Source organism: Lissotriton helveticus, chromosome 8, assembly GCF_964261635.1.
Source record: "Lissotriton helveticus chromosome 8, aLisHel1.1, whole genome shotgun sequence".
In the NCBI taxonomy this organism is placed as follows: Eukaryota; Metazoa; Chordata; class Amphibia; order Caudata; family Salamandridae; genus Lissotriton; species Lissotriton helveticus.
In genome coordinates, this window is record NC_136069.1 from 183,881,397 (window position 1) to 183,907,531 (window position 26,135).

Genomic DNA, 26,135 nt, shown 5'->3' on the forward strand with positions numbered 1-26,135 from the left:
TGGGGTTTGTACGTAAAACAACTCTGTTTGGGTGAACTTGTATGAATGGCTCTTGAATGGTTAGCGCCTGGAGTTCACTAACTCTTCTGAGTGAGGTGATGGCTACTAGGAAAGCCACTTTCCAGGTCAAAAATTGAATCTCACAGGAATGTAGAGGTTCAAAGGGTGGCCCCATGAGTCTTGTGAGAACCAGGTTGAGGTTCCAGACTGGTGAAGGTGGAAGTCTCGGAGGGATCACTCTCTTGAGTCCCTCAAGAAAGGCTTTAATTGCAGGTACTCTGGATACGGATAGGTGCTGGTTGTTTTGCAGGTAGGCTGCTACTGCGGATAGATGTATGCGTATGGAACTGTAAGCCAGATTACATCTGTATAAATGCAACAGATAACAAATAATGTTCTGAATAGATGCATCTAGTGGGTTAATGTCATTATTGTTGCAGTATATGACAAACCTTTTCCATTTTGCCGCATAACATGCTCTAGTCGTCGGTCTTCTTGCCTCCTTTATGATATTCATGCAGTCTGGGGGCAAGTTGAGGTATCCAAATTCTAGGACCTCAGGAGCCAGATCGCCAGGTTGAGCTGTTGCGGATCTGGGTGCTGAATGTCGCCATGGCTCTGCGTCAAAAGTCTGGGTGTTAGTCGCAGCCTTTGATGAGGCACCACGGAAAGTGTACCAAGGTTGGCGTGCCCACGTAGGAGCAACCAGGATGAGTGTCATCGAGTGTTGCCTCAGTTTGCGTGCCACTAGCGGAATCAATGGCGCTGGGGGAAAAGCGTACGCAAACTTGCCTGACCAGTTCAGCCATATCGCATTGCCCTGCGACTGCGGATGTGGGAACCTGGCGGCGAAGCTTCGGCATTTTGCGTTTTCCCTTGTGGCGAATAGGTCTATCTCTGGATGACCCCACTGATGGAAGTACGGCTGGAGTACTGATGGATGTATCTCCCACTCGTGCATCTGGTGGCTGTGCCTGCTGAGCAGGTCCGCCATTTGGTTGTCCTTGCCTGGGAGGTGTTCCGCCATGAGGAACATGTTCCTCTGAATGGCCCACTTCCACATGCTCTGAGCCAGGTGAGACAACTGTGGAGAGTGTGTTCCTCCCTGCTTCTGTATGTAGTACATGGCAGTCATGTTGTCAGTCCGGATCAACACGACTTTGTTGCATAGATGGACTTTGAAGGCTTTCAGTCCCATGGAGATTGCCATCAGCTCTAGAAGGTTGATGTGCATCTTCTTCTGCTGTGTCGTCCATAGTCCCTGCACTGTGTAATGGAGTACATGAGCTCCCCATCCCTGGAGAGATGCGTCCGTTGTCCGTATTATCTGTGGTACAGGCTCTTGGAACGGTCGGCCCTTGCAAAGGTTGTGTGGATTCCACCAATGCAGAGAGTTGTATGCCCGACCGCTCACCAACACTAGGTCTTTTAACTGCCCTTGAGCCTGGTTCCACTGACGTGCCAAGCACTCCTGAAGCGGGCGCATATGTAGTCTCGCATGCGGGACTATGAAGATGCAGGAGGCCATCATGCCTATCAACTGCATGAACACTCTTGCCTGAAGCGAGTGTTGAGGTCTGAATTTTTGTATCAGCAATTGCATGCTGTGTATCCGCACTGAATTTGGCTGAGCTTTGGCTGCCAGAGTGTCTATCGTTGCGCCCAGGTACTGCCGTACACGGGCGGGTTGAAGATGAGACTTGGGGTAATTCAGTGAGAATCCCAGATCGTGAAGGAGGTGAATGGTGTGGGACACGTGGCTGGCACACAGCTGGGCCAACTTTGCTTGAACAAGCCAGTCGTCCAGATAAGGGTAGACATGTATGTGCTGTCTTCTTAGGTGTGCCGCCACTGTCGCCAGACACTTGGTGAATACTCTGGATGCCGTCGTCACTCCGAAGGGGAGGACCTTGAACTGGTAGTGTTGATCCTGAATGGTGAACCTGAGATACTTTCTGTGGGAAGGGGGCATGGGAATGTGGAAGTACGCATCCTTGAGATCCAGTGTTGCAAGGAAATCTCCCTGACTTAAAAGCGGTAGAACTTGCTGTAAGGTGAGCATGTGAAAGTGCTCTGATAGAATGTATTGGTTCAGAGGTCGTAGGTCGAGTATGGGCCTGAGAGACCCGTCCTTTTTTGGAATCAAGAAGTACAGAGAGTACACTCCTGATCCTTGCTCCGCTAGAGGCACAAGCTCTACGGCTCCTTTTTGCAGCATACTGACGACCTCTTGCTGCAATAAGAGTAAGTGCTCTGCGGACATAGGACGGTGTCTTGGTGGAATGTTGGGTGGAGTGGCTGTAAGCTCTAGACAATACCCGTACTGTACAATATCTCGTACCCACCTGTCTGTGGTGATGGATTTCCATACAGACAGGAACTGTTGTAGTCTCCCCCCAACAGGTGTTAGATGGTCGGGGGGCAGTGACAAGGCGTCACTGTTTGGTATTGGCAGAGGATCTGGAGGTGTTGTTTCCTCTTCCTCTGCCCTTGATGTTATTTCCTCTATATCCACCCCTGGGATTTTTATTGTAGGTGGATTGTGTACCTCCCTTGTTATACTGCGTTTGTTGGGTGTTTTGGCCCCTTGAGGGTCCTCTGTTATTGGAGCGCCGAAAGGAACCACCCCGAAACTGCTGCGACTGCAGAGCTCCCATGGATTTTGCAGTTTCTGTGTCCTTTTTAATCTCTTCTAGGGTGGCATCAACGTCAGGGCCAAACAAGAAGTCAGTGTTAACTGGCTGATTAAGAATGGTGGTCTGTATTTCTGGTTTGAAACCAGATATCCTCAACCAAGCATGTCGCCGTAGCATGACGCTAGTGTTTATAGCCCTAGCTGCAGTGTCAGCTGTGTCTAGTGCACACTTAATGGAAGCGTTGGAGATCAGCTTCCCCTCCTGAACCAACAGCTCTGCTCCTGCCTTGAATTGTTCTGGGAGGTGCTGTAATGTCTCCAGAGTATCGTAGTGTGACCTATCATATCTGGCCAGAAGCGCCTGAGTATTAGCAATACGCCAGATGTTTGCAGCCAGTGCTGCCACTCTTTTGCCAGATGTGTCCAGTATCTTTGACTCTTTATCAGGCGGTGGCGCATCTCCCATTGTCTGCGAGTTTGCCCTCTTCCTTGCATTTGCAACCACCATAGAGTCCAAAGGCAATTGACCTTTAATATAGGTAGGATCCACAGGCGCTGGCCTATACTTTTTTTCTATTCTCGGGTTAACTACCCTTGCTCTAGTATTTTCTTTGAAAATGTCCTTGGCGTGTTTAAAAACGCCCATGAGTATTGGTAGTGTCTTTACACTTCTTTCGGAAGTTGAGAACGTGTCCACAAGGAAGTCCACTTCCACAGTATCACTATGAAGATCAACGTCATGATTTAACGCAGCTCTTTCAATCAGAGCGTTGAAAGCTGTAGTGTCTTCAGTTGGTGATGTTTTGACATTGTATCAGGGTCATTTTGCGTGTTGCCTGGGTCAGCAGGGTCTGCCCATGGGTGGTTCTGATCATCACAACCAGTGTCCATCACATCGTCATCAGCATCATTATTATCGTCACATGCCCCTGCATCCGAGTATGTAGGGGAAAAGGATTGAGGCTCCTGCTCATATGTCTGCAAGTGTTCGACCATCACTGGTGACGCAGGTGAACTCGTCTTTTTCTTAAGAGGAATCCTGAAAGATTCCATGGGTTTTTCTGGGACTATTTTCCTTTTGTAGATAGACAGTCTCCCCGTTTCCGAGTCGATGAACTTCCTCGGTTCTCGTTCCTCTGTCTCGTATGCAGGCCTGTGGGCCAATGCGGGTCTTTTTACGGGCTCAATGCTCTGTTTTGGCTCGAACATCTTCGGCCTCACTGGCGGTGGCAAACCGTATTTTATTGGCGCCGACGTAGCGACCAACTTTGCAGTTGTGACTTTCTTCGGTCCCGCCGACAAAGCCTTGTCTCTGATTCTTTGAATCGACTCCCCGACGTGTAGGGCCATGTCTTGGGCCTTATGCTCCGCATGTGCCGCGGCTGCATCTGACTTTGAACCGACGTTTTTCTCCGGTCCCATCATTGATCGAGGAGTGGAGCTCTGTCTCGATTCGAGCTGCGTAGCGGCTCCCTTCGGTGCAGATGTCTTCGACTCGAAGATCTTTACCGTGGCCCTTGGCGCCCCGCTACTCGAGTCGAGGGCCTTCTGGAAGCTACCCGCATCGAAGTCCCTCATTTGTTTCGTCGGCCCTGAGGGTTTGGAGTCCTTGGCGCCGACTAGTGCCAGTTGCACTTTCGGTTTAGACTGTGCTGGCTTCGTTTTCGTTTTGCTGAGATCAACCAAAGTTGGTTTGGAAACCGATGGCTCAATGATAATGTTCGAAGCCGGGCCTTGTTGCGGGGCTGTTAAACTCGAAGGTAGATCTTGGGTAAGGCCTTGAGGCGATCCCTCGACCTGAGCCGTATTGATATTATGTCCATCGGCCCCCGTATCGACGGTTGGGCCTAGCTCCTTTTGAGCTATCTTCCTCGGCCCCAAGGGCCTGAACGTCGACGTCTCCTACCTCGTCGACGACTTCATAAGTCTCCTAGTCTTCCAGATAGTCCTCTTCATCGGCTTCATAGTCTGATCCATGCACAGATCCCTGTTCTGATGATTCATCTTGGTCCGGTAGCTCGACGACTTCTTCGTCTCCGGTCCCGAAGACAGTATCTGGTTCTGGCGCAGGCCTATTTGATTGCAATCGAGCCGCGCGTCGGGTCCGAAGAGTCTTCTTCGAACTGAACCGGGCACAGGCCATACATTGGTCTTCATTGTGGTCCGGTGACAAGAATTTGTTGCACACAGGGTGGAGGTCGTTGTGTGCATATTTTGCATTACAAAGCGGACACCTTTTGAAAAGCCCTCGACTCTCCATCGTCGATGTAACTCGATGCGAGAGGTGAATGAAGCCGTCCGATAGTCGATGTCCTGTAGATAAATGTTATCGATACCGATCGAAACGATACCGACGGTCGCGAAAGCCTTTTGGCTTAGAGAAAAAGTTTCCTAACTTGAGCTAAGATGTTAACATCCGAATCCAATGGCGGAAAAAAACAATCTGAGGATGGAGAGGATGCCCATGCACACTGTAGTCCAGGGGAGGAGCCATCTATCCCGTGATACTTCGAAGACTTCTCCAGGACAACAATGTGCAATCATCCGGACCCAACACTAGGCGGCGATCTAATGCAATAGATATGAATTCAGCAGCCCACATGCCTCGAACCTATTGATTCAAACAGTAGCCTAGAGAATAAAGTATAGCTCCTTATGAATAATTCAAACATCCAAATATGTGACGTCAGCAGAGATCTGTTGATCTTGTTCGGTGTTCACGTTGCCAACACGTGTTTCGTCCATTTAGCAACTTTTTTCAGGGCTACAAGTAAGAAATATAAAATTCAGGGATACAGGATCTCCCAAAAACAAATGCCTAATACATTTAGGCAAATCCATCACCAAAGCGCGTGAAAAGGTGACTGTATTCTATAGTATATTTAGTGTAAACTTATCTAGTGTGAATAGACACGGTTGCAGCACACCCGTGTCATACCGAGTTGCATATCAAGGTTATACACATCCTAGCCAGATAAGCATTCTAAGTAATATACACGCGACTGTGATGTTAAAGTTATTATTAGCATTTCATACTAGAGTTTGTGGGAAGAGGTTCAGATGGTAAAATTTGGTGAGAGAAAGATAAATCGCACTCAAGGGAGTAGCAAGGAAAGAAGTGGCAAGAAAAAGTCACAAAATTGGTGGCAAGGAAAAAGGTGACTCATCAATATCCTTACATCCCAGTGCAGGACTTAAGCTGTGTCCCAATATCAAGTACCTGCCAGTAACAGTCAAAGCTCTCGAAAGAGTTTACTTAGTTGGACCAAACTTGATTGGGGAAGGCTAATGGTTTAGGAGGGTACAAGGGGGATGGATGATGAGTGATTATAAGACATTTTAGGGTAGACATAGAAGCCTTTTAGCTGGGTTCACAGAAAGCATAACGTGACATTAATAATCACACAAGGATAATCCGGAAAACTTAGTGACATAGTTTAATAAACTGGAGTGACAAAGTACAAAAGGTGCAGATGGTAACAGATTGGAAATGTTAGGGAGAACACCAGAAAGCAAACCTTTCCCAGGATCCTGCATAGATTGTCTTACTAGAGGGCCGCTTGGCTGACAACATGACCCTACTTTGAAAGGGAGATTAAAAGCTGCCCCAGGTCACTGCTCAATCTTCAAGCATGGAGATATAGGTCATTCAGGCTTGAGTGCAGGTGCCTGCACTGCTGCTGCGACAGTAGGTTCTCCCAAAGGGGACGCTAGATCAGTCCATGGCCTACCTGAAACTGCAGGTAGCACCTCATCGCCGGAGGTTTTAGGTACCACACTCTCCTTGCCCAGTCTAGTTCCACTAGGAAGAATATGGCCAGTCGTTCCTGGTCTTCTTCAGATCTTTGGGCAGGAAAAGTATATGTGGGAAGGCATACAGGAATCTCAAGCTTCGATCCAAGCAAAATGCACCTCACAATGAGAGCTGCCTTGGGAATGCAAACATGCACATGCTCGGACACTTGCTTGTTCTCTGCAGTGGTGAAAAGACTGAAATCGAGCCAGAGTTCTCACCACTGCTGGAAAGCATCCTGTGCCATCTGTGAGTGCAGCCACCATTTGTGATCCACTAAGGAATGCTGGTTAAGCTAGTCCACTTTGGTGTTTAAAAATACTGCCAGGTGCTGTATGTTCAGGGAAATGCCATGATGCTTCAGTAATTTCCAGAGGCAGAAAGCCTCCTGGCACACGACTGACAACTCCACTCTACTCTGTTTATTGCAGTACAATAATGTGGTGCTTTGGTCCATGAGAACCGGCACCCCCTCCCCCTTGCTAGATGGGAGGAATGCTTTCAATGCCAAGAAAATTGTCCGCAAGTTTAACAAGTAGATATGGCTATGGGTTTCCGACAGACAGGAGTGAGTCCTCGGATCTCCTCCTTCTCCCAGATGACCTTCACAACCCAGCAATGGTGCATCCATCACGACCGTTCGCTCCAGGTAGGAAAAGGGATTGGTCACCGGTCCAATGCGGTCTAGCTACCACCACTGTAGACCTTTTGCAATCTCCTATGACACCTAGATGGAATCTGACAGGCTCCATGGTGCCACGTCCACTGAGACTTCAAATCACACTACAACACCTCCATGTGTCACCTGCCATGGTGCTGTAGCAGGACGCAGGAGGCTAAGTGGCCAAGAAGCCTCACAGTAGCTCTCACTGGGACCGAGGTCAGAGATTGAAACATCCGGATCATAGCTCAAATATCCTGGACTCAATAAAGCAGAGGAAAACCTTGGAAGGCGCAACATGTTCAAGATACCTCCAATGAAGGGGAGCTTCTGTGAAAGAGTCAGGTGTAACGTTCACACATCGATAGAAAACCCCAGAGACATCAACAGGTTGGCCGTCGTCTGAAGGTAGTCCACAACTGTTTGAGACAAAAACAACTTCAGTAATCAGCTGTTAAGATATGGGAAGACTGGTTCTCCCAACCTCTGATGATAGAAACCAAGAACCACCATCACTTTTGTGAGCATTCAGGGTGCACTAGTACGGCTTAAGGGGGCACAGAGAACTATAAGTGCCTGTGGCCTACATGAAACTTCAGGTAGCACCTCTGAGACCTGCAGGGTAGGGATTTAAAAGTAGGCATCCTGCAAATCCAACGCCACCATCCCGTGCCTGGATCTAGGGAAGACAGAAAAAGAGCCAGAGTAAGCATTTTAAACTTATTAGTCTTGTTGCACCATAAAGTGATGGGAGTAACAAGTAGTTCCTTATTATGACTTCTTTGCCCAGGAGAGCCTGAACTTCCTCTCGTAGACCTGGCAAGTGGTCTTCCGGAAGTTGTTGTGATATAGCAGCCCTTTTTGGAGGGGAGGGGATGAAATGGTGGGTGTACCCATTCTGAACAACTTGGAACAACCATCGACCTGATGTGATGCTCTGCCATCTCTGGGGGTAATGGGTGATCTGACCACCTACCGGGAAATTGCATGTCTTCAAGGGCAACTTAATGTTTTGCTGTGGAAAGGGGAGCAGAGAATTGAGAGGTTTGTTGCCCCGGGGGGCCTGTATGCTGGTGATCAGATCCCTGACCTTTGCCTCAAAAGGCCTGGGAGGTCTGCAGTTGCTAAGGCAAGGTCTGTTGTGGCCTCAGCTGTTGCACTCTTCCAAGGCCTTGAAAAGGGAGAAAGTTCTAGGTTTAAGAGAGTGTGCTATGCCTATGCTCTCTTTGAAGTTCTCCAAGGCTGAGTCCACCTTGTCTCTGAAGAGATGTCCATCAAATGGCAGTTCCATCAGGGATTACTGTACATCGCTCAAGAACCCTACTGAGTGAATCCACATGTGGTGCTGAAGCACCATACTGGTCCCGATTGCCCTATCCTGAAAGACAGTAGTATCCAGGTCCAAGCGGATTACGTATGTCGCTACATCCTGATCATCCTGTATGATCTGCTGAACATTCATTCTGATATCATGCGACACTGCTGGCAAGAACTCCGCCACCATGTCCCACAGCACATGCCAAAGTGACCCAGGAGGCAGCTAGAATTGCCAAAATATAAACATAGGTTGGCAGAGAAAAACATGCATTTTGTGACTGTTTCTATAGGCTTCAACTCCATATATGGCAGGGTGATGGGAAATATGTTGGGGTTGAGACTACTGGAAGAGGCTGGGAAAATACGACTCTGCTTTGTAGGCTATTGCGGGACAAAAATTAGATCTCCAGGAGCCAGGCCTCTCTTCCTGCTATCTGCCTTTTAACTAATGGGCAAGATCCCAGCGTTACCAAGGTGCCCAGCAGATTATCAGTTAGAGTTTCATTAAATGGTAAAAGAGGTTACAGGACCTATGTAGGACATTTGTCTTGAGCTCAGTGGTAGGTAATTGCAGGCCTCAGACTTCTGCTGCTCTCCTGTTGGCCATGGTGAAGAAGGCAGACACAACTGTGTCTGGGCTAGGAGTGGGTGAATGTAGGCCCATGGGTGGGGTAGTATCCAGGCTACAAGCATCTTGAATGTCAAAAAACAGTTTTTCATCATTGTAAATTTATGAGTCAAGGTCATCATCTGTTTCAGGCAGACTGTAATGTAGCTGAAGCATCTCCGTATTAGAGCTGGGAACACACTCCACCCCATTTTCACCTCCAGCAACAGAATCACATTCAGCCCCACCACAGAACTCACCTGGACTGACCGCACCATCGTACACTTCATCAACACTCAGCACACTATCACCAGGCGTCAGCTCTCCTCCCACCACACACGGCGCTAGGTCACCGAAACTCAGTGGTGACAGCCCACACTACCTCCCAATCCCAAGCTTCAAAAGACCACCACCAGGCCGTCCAGAACTTCGCCGCTTGGTGCGCCGACAGAATCGCCTCACTGAAACCTACAAAAAGACCTCCAAACATGCCAACTGGAACACCCCAGAAATCAAAACCATCAAACACAACTGCCACCAACTGGAGAATTTATGGCGCGCCACCAAGAACCCCTTCGCCAGAGTAGCTCACAAAACAGCCCTCAGCAACTATCACCGGCACATCAAAGAGGCCAAGAAAACAACCATTACCACCTGCATTGACTCCACAACCAAAGACACAAATGAACTTTTCAAAATTGTCAAAGAATTATTCAACCGGACAGCCATAGAGAACACCATCCACCCCCACCCAAGAACTCTGCGACCCCCTCTCAGACTACTACCACAGTAAAATCACCAACATCTACAGCAAATTCAACCTCCAACCCACCACCCTCAATCCCAACAACCTCAACCAACCAGCAAACAACAGCCAAACCATTACCACCTGGTCTCCACTCGCCGTCCTGACCACTTCAGCCATCATGTCTTTCCTCCACTCCTGGGCGCCCACCGACCCCTGACCCCACCACCTCTACAACCTCACAACGTACCCAATCAACACACAACTCACCAGCATTCTCAAAGCCTCCATCTCCACAGCAACCTTCCCAGACGGATGGGAATATGTAGGCGTCAGACCCCTCCTAAAGAAAGCTTCCACCGACCCCAGTGATCCCAAAAATGATCGCCTGATCTCCCTGCTCCCCTAACCAACCAAAGTACTTGAGAAAGCAATCAATCAGCAGATCGCCAAATTCCTGGAACAAAACCACCAACTGGACGCCTCACAATCATGATTCTGTGCCAACCACAGCACTGAGACCACGCTGATCGCCGCCACAGTAGACATCAGAACACTCCTCGACCGCGGGGAATGGAGGCCCTGATCTTCCTCGACCCCTCGGCGGCATTTGGCACAGTCTCACACGACACCTTCATCAACAGATTCTACAACATAGTTGTACCGCAAAAAACCTTCAAGTGGGTAGCCTCCTTCCTTACAGGACGCACACAGAGCGTCCGACTGCCTCCCTTCACCTCTGCACCCAAAGACATCATATGCGGCGTACCACCAGAAGCATCCCTCAGCCCTTACCTGTTCAAAATTTACATGACCCACCCCCCTTGTAGACGTTGTCGGATCCCACGGACTCAACATAATTTATGACGCAGATGACTCCCAACTGATCCTCCCGCTAACTGAGGACACCTTCAACGTCAAAACCAACTTCCGCAACGCAATGACCGACGTAGCCAAATGGATGAGAAACAACTGCCTCCAACTCAACTCAGACAAAACTGAAGTACTGATCTTCAGGAAGAAGACTTCCATATGTGACCACAGCTGGTGGCCTGCCTAACTCGGACCCACCCCCACGCTGACCGACCATGCACGCAACCTTGGCATCATCCTCAACAGCCTACTGACCATGAAATGACAAGTCAACGCAGTTACCTTTTCCTGCTTCCACACACTTCGCATGCTACGCAGAATCTTCAAATGGTTCCTAGCCAACACCAGAAAGACCATCACTCAGGCCCTCGTCACCAGCCGCCTCAACTACGGCACGGCCGTCTACGCTGGCATCTCTGCCCAGCTCCTCAATCTCCAGACCATAGAGAACACTGCAGCCAGACTCATCCTGGACCTCCCTAAATTAGCCTACATCATTCCCCACCTGAGAGACCTCCACTGACTCTCTATCCAGACGAGATGCCAGTTCAAGATTCTCAAGCATGCCTATAAAGTCCTCCATGACCTAGGACCTGCCTACATCAACCATTGACTAAACTTCTACAAATCCTTGCGACACCTGCACTGCTATTCACTCGCCCTTGCACCCCCGTAGCCCCTCCATCTATCGCAGTCGTATCAGTGGCTGCTCCTTCTACATCGCTGCCAAGACCTGGAACAACCTTCCCCTCCAGCTCCATTCCACCCCCTTGCTGGGAGAATTCAGAAAGAGATTCAAGACCTGGCTCTCCGACTGAGACACCATGGCCCGATACCCCTAGGGGTCACAGTGTTGCGCTTTACAAATGCTGTTTGATTAATTGATTGAGAGTAGGCTAATGGGCAGGAGTATTGCTACTGATTTGTTTGAGAGTCTGAAAGGATTATCAGCTACTCCTTCGCCTTCTGAGCTCAGGCATCAATCGTAGGACCATAGGAAGTATGAAGCAGGGCCCAGAATCAGGGTTGAGCCCGGAACGGTGTCAAGGGGCTTAGTTGGGGTTAAGGACAAATCTGCTGGGGGTCACACAACTTCTCATGGCATGAGTGGCGGGGCAAAGGGAAATGGTGTTTTGAATTCTTATGCTATTTCTTTTTAAAATGTTCTGGGGAATGAGAACACGCCCTCGAGTGTGCTTAGGCCTCTGAGGCTTTCGGCCTTGTTACATTACATAGAGTTTTGCCTCGCAGAGCTGAATGGCCTTCAGGTTCATCCGAGCGTACTTGTAACACAACACAGTAAGTAAGTAATATATTTATTTGTACACGATTAATTCAAATCTTTACAAAAATATAAAACACCAATAGAGACATTAAAACCAATTTGTAGTTAGGATTAAAAAGAACAAAGTTTGCAGAGGTCAGATCAAGGTTGTCCTCAGGTACTAATGAAGAACTTCAAACGATATCAAGTCTTTTTCTTATTGAGTCAAAGAACTTCACGGCCTGACAGTTACATTTTGTGTTACTAGAGGTAAAGCATAGTTTGACTGCCTGCAGGTCCGAACAGCATATGACTTAAAGGATGGAAGCAGAAGATTGCGCCTCAAGTCCCTCAGTCTAGGGCATATACAAATCATGTGGACAATGTCCTCTTTGCCGGACTTACACAGGCGACACCGTTGCAAGGCCGGTGTTCTCTCCCAAGGGGGCAGGTGCGGCAGTATCAGGATTACGCCAAGGCGTAATTTTAGAAGCTTTTCTTTGACTTGTATTTTCATCCCGATTTTAAGGTATGCTTGAGGCTGTATTTTACCATAATCACCCGAGGTTGTCCATTCGTGCGCTCTGTTTGCTAAGTCTTTCTTATCTTCGATCGGTGAGATAATGCGTGCTGACTTTTTAGCCAGTTTTTTAAAGGACTGGAGATCTATAGATGTTTCCCAGGTGTCAGACAAACCTAGGACTTCAATTGATTCAAAAAGATAGACTCTAGGCAACGCCGCCCACAACACAGAGTCATGGGGGATCGTCTCTGTGGCAACCCTCACAGGGTTTGAAATCTGTGCGCTTTGGGGGAGATATGTCCTTCGCAAAAATAAAATCTGTCAAGCCTGACAGAATTTGAATGAGCGAACTCAGTATCCACGCAAGAAGGAACGGAAAGTAAAGAACGGATGCCAGCAAGTGTAGGAGGAGCACCATGCCACCTACCGATGTACAAAGAAATTGCTGGGAAAAGTCTCTGGATACAGTTCCAAGCTATAACTCACAGATGAGACCCAAGTAGGTCAAAACCAGTCTGGAGTTTCTTGTGTTCCCATTTTAAGGGCACCTGGCCTGAAAGTTCAGGCTGGACTGTTCCTATTGGAGCAGGACCAAGACTGAATTAAGCAATGGAGAAGTTGTTACTTACCTTTGACAACCCTCTTTATGAGGGATACTCTAACTGTAGATTCCTCACCTTTAGAATAATGCTCAGGTGCCACACTGAATTCAAACTATTTTTCAGGAGTGCTTATGCACACTGGAAAGTGTATTTGGACAACCACAGGCTGGCTCATAACGTCCCTGGAAGTAATGGATTGGAGACATATACAAGCGCCAAACATGGGCATTAACATCAGTAGTATGTTCCCGTTTCAGTCATGTAGATGCAGTGTGTGAAATAATTGTGATGACAGTGAATATTCATTAGACAGGAGGAATTACAACCTCCAGCAAATCCACATTTTGCAATGAGACGGATTAGTAGATCTGTTACCTAACAAAATGAGGGTCAGAATGCAATCAACTAGTGCAAAAACACTGACTTCACGGAGATTGAGAATGAGCTTTTTGTACATTGGGGCCAATGGTCCAACAATCACTTTTCAGCATGTTTCATACTCTCATTCAAATTCTTACTTTTGGAGAAATATTTGCTTCACAAATGACACACAGCAGCAATATTTAGGATATAAAGGAATTGTAAATGGTAGATAATAACTTTTTAAAAATGTACTTTCTTTACAACAGTCCAGTCTATGAATGTTATGCCTTTCACTAACATGTCAGTGACATACATACCTATTTTATTAATTTCCTTAAGCCAGCTGCGTAGTTTGCTGTCAACTTCAGGAAGCTCATCCAACAAATGAAGAAAGATGCGTGTCTTAACTTTATTGCTATTCCTGCTCACATGGTTAATAAGTATAGCTATAAATTCATCTTGAGAGGAGTTGATGGCGCTTGCAGAATAAGTCACATACTCCTCTTGGCTTATTACATGCCACAACAACAAACTATCAATAAGTAGAGAGGTATCAAGTACACCCTTTTTAATCATTTCAGCATTTTCTATAACTTGCTGCAGGATAGGGTCGGGAGTGCATGGCTTGAACGGAGTATCTGCGGGGGGAAAAATGGTAAGTCAGTAAGACAGTACTCAAACTCACAAATAACGTAACACATTATATAGACTCCCTTACATTTATATTGCATTTAAGAATTGTGCAAGGCAAGTTAGAGAAAAACACAAACTAATACAGGAACGTTTAGCCCATACATTTTACATGAGCCAGTATCTAATGGAGCTAAGGATCATACCCGACTAATTTAACTTGGAGAAAAGGTCCAATGGCTCAACTGACCAAGATGGTATCGCAAGTGCACAAGTACAGCAATTTTTGCTTGTCTGGGACAAAAACTATTGGCCCGTTTACTCATGGGACTTAATGTAAGAGGGAATAGTACAAGTTACTTACCTCCAATAAAGATGTATCTGGTAGAGACGATTCTAGCTGCAGATTCGTTAACGCCGAATTATCCCCAGTCGCGAGACTGGACCCGGAAAATGTTCTTGTCCCAGCATCTCTGCGCGTCGGGGGGCGGCAGCACGCGACTCCGCCCCGCCGTCTTCCGCAGGCGTGACATCAGCGAGGTCACATAAGCCTCACCCCAGCGCGCTGATGCCATTTTGCTTCGGAGAACTTTCCAGCACCACAACGCGGAGCCATCACAACAAAATTGAGGAGAGCATGGCAACAGAGTGCGAAAAAATCAGAGAAACAAAACAGAGAGACAAAGGGTGAGGAACAGCACCAGGTGGCAGCAAGGTACCAGAAGGCTATAATAGCAAAGCCATAGCAGGGAAAGAGCAGAGCACCACTTTGAGGAACAACTGTACAAGCCAAGGCGATAGCACCAGTTGGCACTAAAGTACCAGAAGGCCACAGCAGCGAAGCCATTGCAGGGAAAGAGCAGAACACAACTCTGAGGAACAACCGAGCAAGCCAAGGCGACAGCCATGCTGGAGGCACAAGTATGTGAAGGCGCGGAAACAGAAAAGAGAGATAGAGAGAGAGGCAGCAACCACAAGCCAGGAACAGAGGAGCAACAGCAATCCACTCCCAGACTACACTGTCAAGGAGGGCCATATCCCCTGAAAGGAGCAGGGGACCAAATAACAGGCAAAGAATCCCCAACGCAGAAGACCACAAGGGGATCAGAAATTCCTAACAAACAGAGGGAAAAAAAGAGCAAAGAAGGCCCCTACACTGGAGAGAAACCAGCAGGAGGGAAGCAAAGGCACGCAGAAACCAACCATCGCTGTGTCAAAAGAAAAAAGGGGGAGGATGGAACAATCAAGCAGAACCGGACAGCCTGACTGGAAGAAAGCGAGAAGGACACCCACAGAAGACAAGCCACCCAGAGGGAGGCGATGGCAGAAAACCAAGCTGAGGATCCTCGCAGAATGGGGAGGAAGGGCGGGTCGTGAAGGAATCTGCAGCTAGAATCGTCTCTACCAGATACATCGTTACCGAAGGTAAGTAACTTGTGCCTCTGATAGAGACTACTAGCCGCAGATTCCTTAATGTAGAATAGATACCCTAGCTATACCCAAAGAAAGAAGGGCCTGCGAGAGAGCCTCCCCAGCAGGAGAAACACAGGGCCCCAAGCAGGGGACATGTGACAGGAACAAGAAGGGAAGGTCAGGAGATCCCACGCCCAATAAAGGAAGGGCCGCCCAGCACCCTCCAGGGGCAGACAGCGCCCGAAGGACCACAAGGAACAAAAGAAGCACTCCAAACCCCAGGGAGAAGAGGCAGAACCGGAGGCAGGGCCCACCGTAAGAAACACACAGTGATGGGAAACAGCCAAACCCATCTCAGCCGAAGCAGCGGACAAGGCAGGAACCGCTCCCCAGCAAATAGCGCAGGTGGAAGAAGAAAAACCGTCAACCAGAACACAGCAGCCAAAGAAAGACAGTCCCTCTGGACCCCAGAGAGAGGACCAGGCCGAATCCCCGGACAGAAGGGCGGAAGCGCCACAACACCACGTCGCAGACAGCAGGCCAAACTGGGCGAGCGACGTAGCGAACCTGGAGAAGGACAGACCTGGGCGCAACGCAAGCTGCGCCAAGACCAAAGCAAGAAAACCGCCCCAGCGATGTACCCCATAGTCACTTTTTGACTACTTTTTCAACATTTTCTCGAAGCTTTTTTGAGAGTCCCTCTCTTGGTGTGGCAGGTATGTCCACCAGGATGACTGCTTCAAGCCTTGCAGCGCTTATCTACAGATGTTGATGGCGGACCGCACCTTTTATGCATCTGGTGCTTGGAACATGACCACGAGCCAAAGAACTGTGCCGAATACTGCACCGTGCACCCCAGGCCTTGAAGGTGCAGTGTCTCAGGCTCCTTACTGCCCGACGAGTGACACTGCAACACTCTTGCTCGAATGGAAGGTACTGTATCGGTCGTGGAGTCCACAATCCTAGTTGCCCTCCAATTCGTTGGGCCACTCTGGAAAATCCTATAAAAGCAGAGGAGCAAGAAGTTGAAGAGGTCTTTGACTACACCTTGTCCATCGAGCGACAAGATGAGGGAGCGCCGACCTTCGAGGCATGGCTCTGCAGTTGAGCCTGACCTGGTTCGATTCTGTGCTATCTCGAGTTACTGGGAGCGCCCCCCGCTCAACTCCACATGTTTTTTTATGAGGCCATGCCCCTCATATTTGAGTGGGCCACTCCCGCCCGCATGCCTTTAGGCAGAAAGGGGTTCTACTGGTTCCACACCAGTGTTTGTGGCCCAGGTGCCAGCTGGGGGAGTAAGAAACCCGAAAAGGATGACCACACCACCCCAGCACATGACACAGCTATGTAATAGCTACAAGTACCGCAAATAGTGTATACTACACCCCAAGAAAACATGGGAACACCTCTTAGGAAAAAAATCGGCAGCAGAGGACAAACAGAAAAGCCTACGGGCAAACCGCAGACGGCTTGCAAAGCAGGCAATAAAGAAGACACAAAGGCCCAATACCAGGACCTATACAGGTTTACCAACAGCCAAAACCACAAGGCAAAAAAGGGGGGCTGAACCAGCAGCCAACAGCACTGATGGCCCAACCGAAGGACCCAGAAGGCACACCAACCACACAGAACACACAACTGGGGCTACTTGTTACTAGACCCCAGAAAACAACGGAAGAACACCTCCCAGAACACAGACCGACCTCCAGGTTCACTGAGGAGGAGGAGGATGAAGCCCAGCAAAGGAACCTCTGAATGGCAGAATCCGCAGGGGCATGAAACAAAAGAGTGCCAACGAAGGGGAGGTCAAAAACACGCTCCCTAACATTCTCAGGGAAAACACGTCGACGGAGGGCCACTGAAGAAGCCATGGTGCGACCATGCACCTCAGAAACATCCAAAGCTGAGCGGAGAATAAACACCGCCAGCTCCCGGCCATTCAACACATGGTGCCGCAGATCAGCGCAGGCACCCTCCTGAGAAGCGCAAGACAGAAGGGACTCATCCGAATCCCACAAGCAAGAAGCGGCTCTGGCCAACACACAAAGTGTGATGAGCGCCCGCAAGGCAGCACTGGAGGAGGCGAAGATGTTGTGCCCCCATGAATCTAACCCCTGGGCCTCCCGTGACGGAGGAGACAACACAGATAGCAAGGAGGGAAAGGCAGTCTGCAGATGAGAGCCCCTGGTAGAAGGGTGGAAGGAAAGGCAGACAGGATCATGCGGAGCAGGACGGTTGCGGTGCAGAAGCGGATGGGGCACCGGGTCCCCTGTGGCAGGATGCCGCCAGGCCTCCAGGACAGAATTATGGAGCAAAGCCTCGAAGGGAAGAAGCAGCTCCCATCCACCAGAGCCCTGGTGGAGAATCTCAAGCAAATGATCCTCTGGGAAAAGGGCAGCCGGGGAGGCCAAAGAACAGCACAGAAAAGGCGCCAACTCGACCTCTGTCAAGGATGCCGCCTGGGTGGAGAGACGATGGGGCCCGGGGACACGCCCGGCCCCTAGCCAGCCCCCACGGCGCCGTTAGGGCCAGCAGCCACCAGCGCCTGAGCGGCGTCAGCTTGGCCTCGGACAAGGGCGCCACCTGTCCAGAGGACAGAGGGGGACTGGAGGACGAGCCCCGAGTCCCGGCAGCCTCCCGCGACACCACAGGGACCCCCCACGGGGGTTTGCGGCGAGGCAGAGGCGTCGTGGATCGAAGGAGGGAACCCGCAGGGCCGCACCCCGACGACACCACATCTCCAAGATCTGAAGCCGAACCTGTCGACGCCGGGGCCGGAGCCGCAGAAGGCCCCGCACATGGCAAGGGATCCGCAGACGTCCCAGGAAGAGGAGGAGGAGGAGCCAAGGAGGCCTGCAGGGCCACAGCATAGGCCTCCATTTGAGCTCTGGTCGCCCCAAGCCGGGAAACGGCGGGTAGGATGGCGACGCGCGAGGCCGCATGACCTGCAGAGAACCCGCGCCCCCCACAGAGCTGGGACCGGGCCTCGGAGACACACTGCGACACTTACCAACAGGTGAGCGACGTCCTTGCGGCCTCAGAGAGGGACGATGTCGAAGACGGAAGCGGCGGTTCTTGAACCCTTCCGCAGGGTCGGACGTTGCGACGACGCCTACCTGGACATGCGGAACAAGAGGAGTTTCATCCGGAGCTCCTGCCGGGACTTCGGCTTCATCTGTTGATAAGCCTCGCAGTCCGTGGAGTCATGGTGCTCCCCCGAACACCACATACCAATGGGGTGAGGGTCCATCACCGACATCTGGCACACGCAAGGCGAGCACGTCTTGAAGCCCGAAGCCATTTGCACACTGTTCTCAAAAAGAAATGCTAAGCGTAAAAAGAAGACCTGAAAACAGGCCAGGAACACAATCCGGATCCGCGTTGCAAGTGGAAAAGAAGGAAACTGATGTCAGCGGGGTGGGGCTTATGTTGTAGTAGTGGGCCTCAGCAAGACCTACCAGTGCTAGAGGTTCGCCCTTCTCTGCACAGAGTCCTCAGACCAATAGGATAGAAGTTGGCACAGAAACTGGAATAGAAAATACAAGATTTATTAAAACTCATGAGGTGGAACTACATTCACACAACACCCTTCGGTAATGTATGAAGTAGCACACTGAATGGAAGGAGCTTGGTCCTTTTATAACCACACAGGTGCTCAAAAGAAGGCGGTACAAGTACAAGAAGAAGGTTTTAGGTACATATAAGGTCATACAGAAAATGCACAGTCAACAAGTGGGAGGAGCGAACAGCTGTTAATTCTGGTGAACACATCCTGACAGTTACAGACAAGGGACAGCTGCAAGGACAGCTGCAAGCTCAACTGAGCATGTGCAATGCAGAAGAGGTTAAATATAACCTGTCTCTAGGCAGATTTCAAGGGCAGACAACAGCAAGGTAGGACAGAGCACATGGCATGCATGTGGTAGCACATGGCAAACAAGATGGCTTCCAGAAATACAAAATGGATTCCACAAAACGGACAACATAGCCTCTAAACACAGGATGGCTTCTGCTAATGCTAACCCAATCGCTGCCAAATTACAACAATGTGACCTCGCTGACGTCACGCCCACGGAAGACGGCGGGGCGGAGTCGCGTGGTGCCACCCCCGGCGCGCAGAGATAAGAACATTTCCCGGGTCCAGGTTCACGCCTGGGGATAATTCTACGTTAAGGAATCTGCGGCTAGTATGCTCTATCAGATATCTATTTCACCAAAAAGGAATGTGAAAGGACCATCCACGTCAAAAAAACAATACATTAGAAAGAAATAGTTGAGGTAAAGGAATATCATACCACAGACACCAATGACTATTGCTACGATTACAGATCCATAATCTTGTTACTTTGATTCAGTAAGTCAGGTGAGCAACTTCACCTCTATAATGCAAACAACAAGATACAACTTCTTGCCATCCAGGATGGCTCATATTCGAAAACCTCCACCCGCGATCTACCTATGTTGACTACTAAAGCAGTGGCCAAATACTGCAATCAAAGCTAAGTACACAGAAAGGAGGAAATATTATAAATGATAAAGAGTATTCAGAGTTAGGAAATTACTGTTCAGTAAATATAGCATTACTTTTGCATATATTCCTGATCCCCACGCTTGAATCATGAAGATCTACCTCACCAGGGACAAACAGAGCTTCAACTTCACTTCAAGGAACAGAAACTAGCAAAGCCTTATCCCACTCAGATCAGAAGGTCAATATTGCCCCATGCAGCAGTACCATAAGCCAACAACAACAGAATACACAACAAGAGAAAGGTCTTACAAGAGTAGCAGACATTCAAAGAAGTGCCTATACAAGAACAAGCACCATGATCCCAAATCTGTCAGAAGACAATAACATCGTTTATGCATTACTAGCAACATGTGGGACAAACAGGCAACACCACCAGAATTGGGGTTTCAAAAACTTGTGACTGCTACTCAGACTTGACCAATGCATCAACCCCCCACCCCCAGCCCCCTTCAAAGCCCAGCAAAGAGTCAGCAGACAGCACTTCACCAATACCCACACCATATCCAAAGTAGCAGTAATTCTCTCGTTTCTGTCAAAACAGTTCAGGGTCAGGGCCATTATTACCCAAATCTAGAGTGTTTTATCATAATGCCACACTGACCCAAAAGTGTCTGACTAAATTTTGACTACTGTATTTGTATTCTCTTTAACTAGACTTTTATTATGTCTTCTTTTTGACTATGTGGATGGGAGAGTGGTGGTGTCCCTGTAGATAACATTAAAGGAGGGTGCCCAGGATGCTGAGAGTTGGAGTAGGCAAGTGAGGAACGCAAATGACTTGAATGTTTTTAGTTTGGTAAAGATGTTGGGCCTGGTAAACTTCTAGATACCATGGAGTCACTCACCAGCATGCAGACCACATAATGGATATTTTAGTCTTTAGATATGCGGACTTATAGGGTGTGTGTGGGAGTGAGCTATGTTTCTGTGATGAATTGTCTGTCGGGTTGTGTGACAATAGCAGCTCCTTCAGCTGTGAGCAAGAGCAAGGCACCTAATAAGCAGCATGAGTTGGAAGATGTGTACTATTGGCTCTATGTGCTAGTCAGAGGGATGTGGATGGGGTTCAAAGTATTTACTGAGGAAGTGTGGTGGGTAGTATGAGGTGAGGGTAAAAGTAGTGGTGCAAATTTTGTGGCATGAGGGAAATGGTGTCCCTTGTCCAAGGTAGGTGTTCTGGCCCTCTGGCCCTAGGCCCTTTTCATGAGAGCAAGGCTGAACTCTGCTGTATACTGTCCCGTAGCTGTAAATACCACAGGGAGCCATAGGACACAGAAGTTTGGACAGCAAGGGGGTGATACAGCATGTCCTGTATCACAGCCCGGTTAACTACACATTCATTGGTAGTCCACACCCTGTGCCACACGAGAATGGGCTGTATTCGAATTAAATCTGACAAATAAGGTTGACCCAGCTCCACATGACAAATGTAAGTAGAAACACTCTGTGGTACAGATAAAATCTCCCGTAAGAAAATGTTTTCAGCAATTTGTAGTGAGTCAATATTCGAAAAGCCCCAGAGTCCCGCACCGTAAAGGGCTACGGATATACATGTGGCATTATATATGGTCAAGATTTCTTTTATAGCCGGGCTATACAGGACATTTTGAACAGTGAAAATTCGGTCAGGGTCGAATGGTTAGCATATATTAAGCAATTTATGTTTGATATTGGTCACTCCGAATACTACGAGGATCCATTATCTATGGAAACCATACCCAGAAGTTCTTTGAAAAAACTGTGCTTGGAATACCTCGTGGATAAAAGAAGAAGAGCAGAAGCAAACAAAAAGACAGTTGCTTGGCATAACCAGATACTGACTGGAGTAAAAGTACAGCCCTATTTGACCCTGTTGATGTCAAATCATGATCGATTTCTTTTAACCCGTTTCAGATTGAATCTCGTTTTTAGACTTCTGTCCTTCCCAAAGATGAATTTATGGTCACAGACTATCTACTTGCCCTTGTGATGATTCCTCGTCCCAATCCGATATTCACATCTTATTTTTCTGTAAATTTTACTCTATTCCCCGTCGAAAATTCTTAATCCCCTTTCTCAAAGATATGAATTTAAAAAGATGTAGTTTAGCATTCCTAGAATGTCAGAGAATGGACACTGTTTTTACTGTTGTGGTTCTTTTAAACTATTTTAAACATGTATTGAAATTAAGGAAAAGTATTAGTGTAAATGAAATATAACTAGTATGTTTATTTTTAATCCAGTTTCTTTATGTAGTATGCTGTCTATGTTGTTGTTACTTTTATGGTTAATGATTTTAGCCGAATAAAGTACTTTCTGATTCTGATTCTGATACAGCATGTCAAAAGGGTCACATTATAGCTGAACCATGGGTACTTTCTAAAGCAAGTCCAAATAAAGAGGGTGGCTGTGACTGGGTCTGTTAATTTTTTTTCTTAATGGCAAGGCACATGGGTATGGTGAGTGGATGGCAGGGCAGAGATGCAGTGGGTCAACTGACCACAAAGCTCTGTGCGCTTTTGGGGAGATCAATGTAGGTTTCTGCGATTCCTAAATTGCGATTATTAAGGAATTGCAATTAAGGAATTGCAAAAGCCTATGCATATAGGAATCGGTATAAAATTAGCGATTCCCAAACATTCCTTAATTGCGACTTACAAATTGCGGGTCGCAATTAAGGAATGCCTTCCCATTCATTCCTATGGGCCTATGGGAGGTTGCATGCATAATTTGCGAGTACCAATAGGTACTCGCAAAATTGTGCATGCAATTTCAAGGGTGCAAGGGTGTCAAAAGGACACCCTGGTGCACCCCCTGAAATTGATCTGCGCACACACATGCCCACAGGGCATGTGTGTGTGTAACCTACAACTTTGAAAAATGCACCGTTTGTTGCAGTACCACATGGCAGTGGTGTTATGCATGAACACCTGCATTAGCCTTCGCTTGATTGAGAGTAGAAAAGCTTTTAAAGTCAGCCAGATCGCCCAGAGCTCTACCAGGTTGATTAGGAGGCCTCTGATCTTCACCTCTCCCATATGGCCGCCCAATTCCAGAAATGGCATCTGTCACCACTGTCAGATCTGGTTAGGAAAGGGCTAGAGGTCTGTCCCTGACCCAGTTGCTGTTCGTTAACCACCACTGCAGATCTTTTGCACTTCCCTCTGAGATCTGGACCATGTCTGAGAGATTTCCCTGATGCTGCACCCACTGGAAGTTCAGATCTCACTGCAGGCCCTGCATATGCCAGCGTCATGTGTCACTATCAGGAGGTCCAACAGCCTTAGTCAGTCTCACTGAAATCCAGGATAGAGGCCAAAAAATAGGTATCATAGCCTGAATATTCTGGACTCGATGTTCTGTAGGATAGGCCCGAAACTGCACCGTGTCAGCTTCGAAGAAAGGGAGCATCTAAAAGTGAGTCATGTGTGACTTCGGCATGTTGACGGTAAACTCCATTAAATGAATGGAGGTCCGACATAGTCTAGAGGTGGGAGCTCGTGGCTCACCAAGAACCACAGGTTACGCCTGTGGGCAGGCAGGATGGGAATGTTGAAGTATGCGTCCTGCAAGTCCAATGCTTCCATCCAGTCTCCCGGGTTCAGGGCAGACAAGACCTAAGTGAGTGGGAGCATTTTGAACGTCTTCTTGAGGAAGAAATTGAGAGGGTGCAGGTCTGGGATAGGACGAAGGCGTCCGTCCTTCTTGGGCACCAGAAAGAAGTGGGAATAGCAACCACAACCTACTTCTGGTGTCAGTACCCTCTCTACGGCTTCCTTGACCAAGAGAGCAGTCCCTTTCTAGAGGAGTAGAGAAAGATGGTCCTCCGTCTGCCTGTCGCAAACAGGTGGCATGGGTGAAGGAGTAGTCTCGAAAGGGAGGGAGCAGCCCCTTCGAAAATCTGCAGAACATATTGGTCTGATGTTATAGACCACCAGTAGGGCAGGTGAAGGCAAATCCATCTGCCCACAGGGTGTCCATGATGGTAAGGGGGCAAACTATAAGGCTTTGGAGGCTCTGGCTGCCGGAGGAGTGGTGGACTGGCTCGACCTCTGGATGTCAGACCAATAAGGCTCTGGGTACCACGTCTTCGGCCATGCAGAGGTTGGAAAGCTTGAGTGCCGCTGTTGCTGTGTGGCTGTAGATGAGGCTGGAAGCCCCTTGTGTGGCCAAGGAAGGAGCGAACAGTGGATTGGGAGTGGCGAGGGGCCATGGAAAGGCCAGGGACATGGCTATAGCCCTGCAGTCCTCAAATCGCTTCAGCACTGTATCCACCTGGTCTCCGAAGGGACGCTTGGACATCTACAGGTAGGCCAGTTGTCCTCAGCTAGGCGTAGCACCGTAAGGCACTGCAGATTAAACAGCTCTGTGCAGTGAGTCCGGGGTACCCCGTCCACATAGGATGGTGAACTTGGCTGCATCGCTCAGGCCAGCAATAGCCTGTGAGAGGATGTTCCAGGACTCTTCCAGGACCGTCAGCAGCACCTGCGCAATCGTATCCCACAGAGCTTGGGAGTAGGGGCCCAAAAGGCAAGCCATGTTCTTGGACCGCAGTGCCAGGCTAACGAAGAAAACCTCTTCTTCCTCATGGTGTACAGCTTCTTGAACTCCCTATCCTGGGCGTGATAGGGAATGTGCCATGGGAGGTAGAGGCTTGTATTACCAAGTTCTCTGGGGTAGGGTGTTGTGTAAGTAAGTTGTTGGCATGGCTCCAGTCTGTGCTGGACCCCACCCCTTCAGCTCCGTGTCAGGGATCAGAATAAGGATGGCACAGCTGGGAGACAACTGGCATTGCTGGGAGTGTTCGCATTGAGGCTGGATATGGTCCAGGTGGTAGGACTGGAGCTGGGTCAGATCCATCAGTTGATCCAAGGTCCCCCCCAGCTAGCACCTGGGCCACAAACACTGGTGTGGAACCAGTAGAACCCCTTTCTGCCAAAAGTCATGCGGGCGGGAGTGGCCCACTTAAATATGAGGGGCATGGCCTCATAAAAAACGTGTGGAGTTGAGCGGGGGCCGCTCCCAGTAACTCGAGATAGCACAGAGTCGACCAAGGCGCAGACTCAACTGCAGAGCCATGCCTCGAAGGTCGGCGCTCCCTCATCTTGTCGCTCGATGGACAAGGTGTAGTCAAAGACTTCTTCAACTTCTTGCTCCTCTCCTTTTTATAGGATTTACCGGAGTGGCCCAACGAATTGGAGGGCAACTAGGATTGTGGACTCCACGACTGACACAGTACCTTCCATTCGAGCAAGAGCAAGAGTGTTGCGGCGTCACTCGTCGGGCAGTAAGGAGCCTGAGGCCCTGCACCTTCAAGGTCTTGGGGTGCACGGCGAAGCATTCGGCACAGTTCTTTGGGTCGTGGTCATGTTCCAAGCACCAGATGCATTAAAAGTGCGGTCCACCATCAACATCTGTAGATGATAAGCGCCGCAACTCTTAAAGACAGTCATCCTGGTGGACATACCTGCCACACAAAGAGAGGGACTCTCAAAAAAGCTTTGAGAAAATGTTGAAAAAGTAGCCAAAAAGTGACTGAGGGGTAGGTCTCTCCGGTTCTGCCCTGACTAGCACAAAAAGAAAAGAACCGACGTCAGTCAGCCGGCTGGGACGTCACATCTGGCGCAGACGAGGACGCCAACACAATGCCAGTTGATCTACACCACCTACAGGCACGCAGGGGTACTGCGTATGAAAAATAATCCAACTCCAGTCAGATGATTGGGGGATAATTCTAAGATAAGAACTCTACGGCTAGAATTCTCCATCAGATAAAAACCACATCATCTGTACAAAACTTTTGGGGTAGCCATATAAAACGAGGTATTTCCTTAGAGTGCCCCAACCCAGAGGTCAGCACTGTCAGCTATTTATTTTTAATTTTTATAGCGTTTTACATTGCTTGAACTAGACTCGAGGATATTCGGTATTAGAGCGCTTTACAGGAGCACCAATTTAGTTACATATGGCCACATTCATTTTTTAGGCCTCACACCTAGCGGTGCAGTGCGCAGCGCGCAACACAGCGCTAGACCTTTAGTATCTAAAAAATGGGGTTTTCAAGCTGACCTAGGAATCGCACACGGTCGTGCGTGTGCTTTTCCTTAGGTGCGACGCGATTGGCCTTTGCGTGCGTCTTTTTCTAAAAGACTGCACGCAATAGGCCAAAGGCGGGCACATTGCTCCGCCCATGGCCTAT

The 26,135-nt window shown here is 48.8% G+C and overlaps 1 protein-coding gene across 3 annotated transcripts in view; it reads right to left on the minus strand.

Annotated features, from left to right (window-relative positions):
* Window positions 1-26,135, minus strand: part of LOC144772494 (E3 ubiquitin-protein ligase TTC3-like) — a 1,119,388-nt gene that overhangs the window by 515,438 nt on the left and 577,815 nt on the right. For all 3 annotated transcript variants that reach the window (XM_078656860.1, XM_078656861.1, XM_078656859.1), the window contains exon 27: window positions 13,701-14,021. In XM_078656860.1, the coding sequence (XP_078512986.1) occupies window positions 13,701-14,021 (321 nt within the window). The remainder of the gene's footprint in view (window positions 1-13,700; window positions 14,022-26,135) is intronic.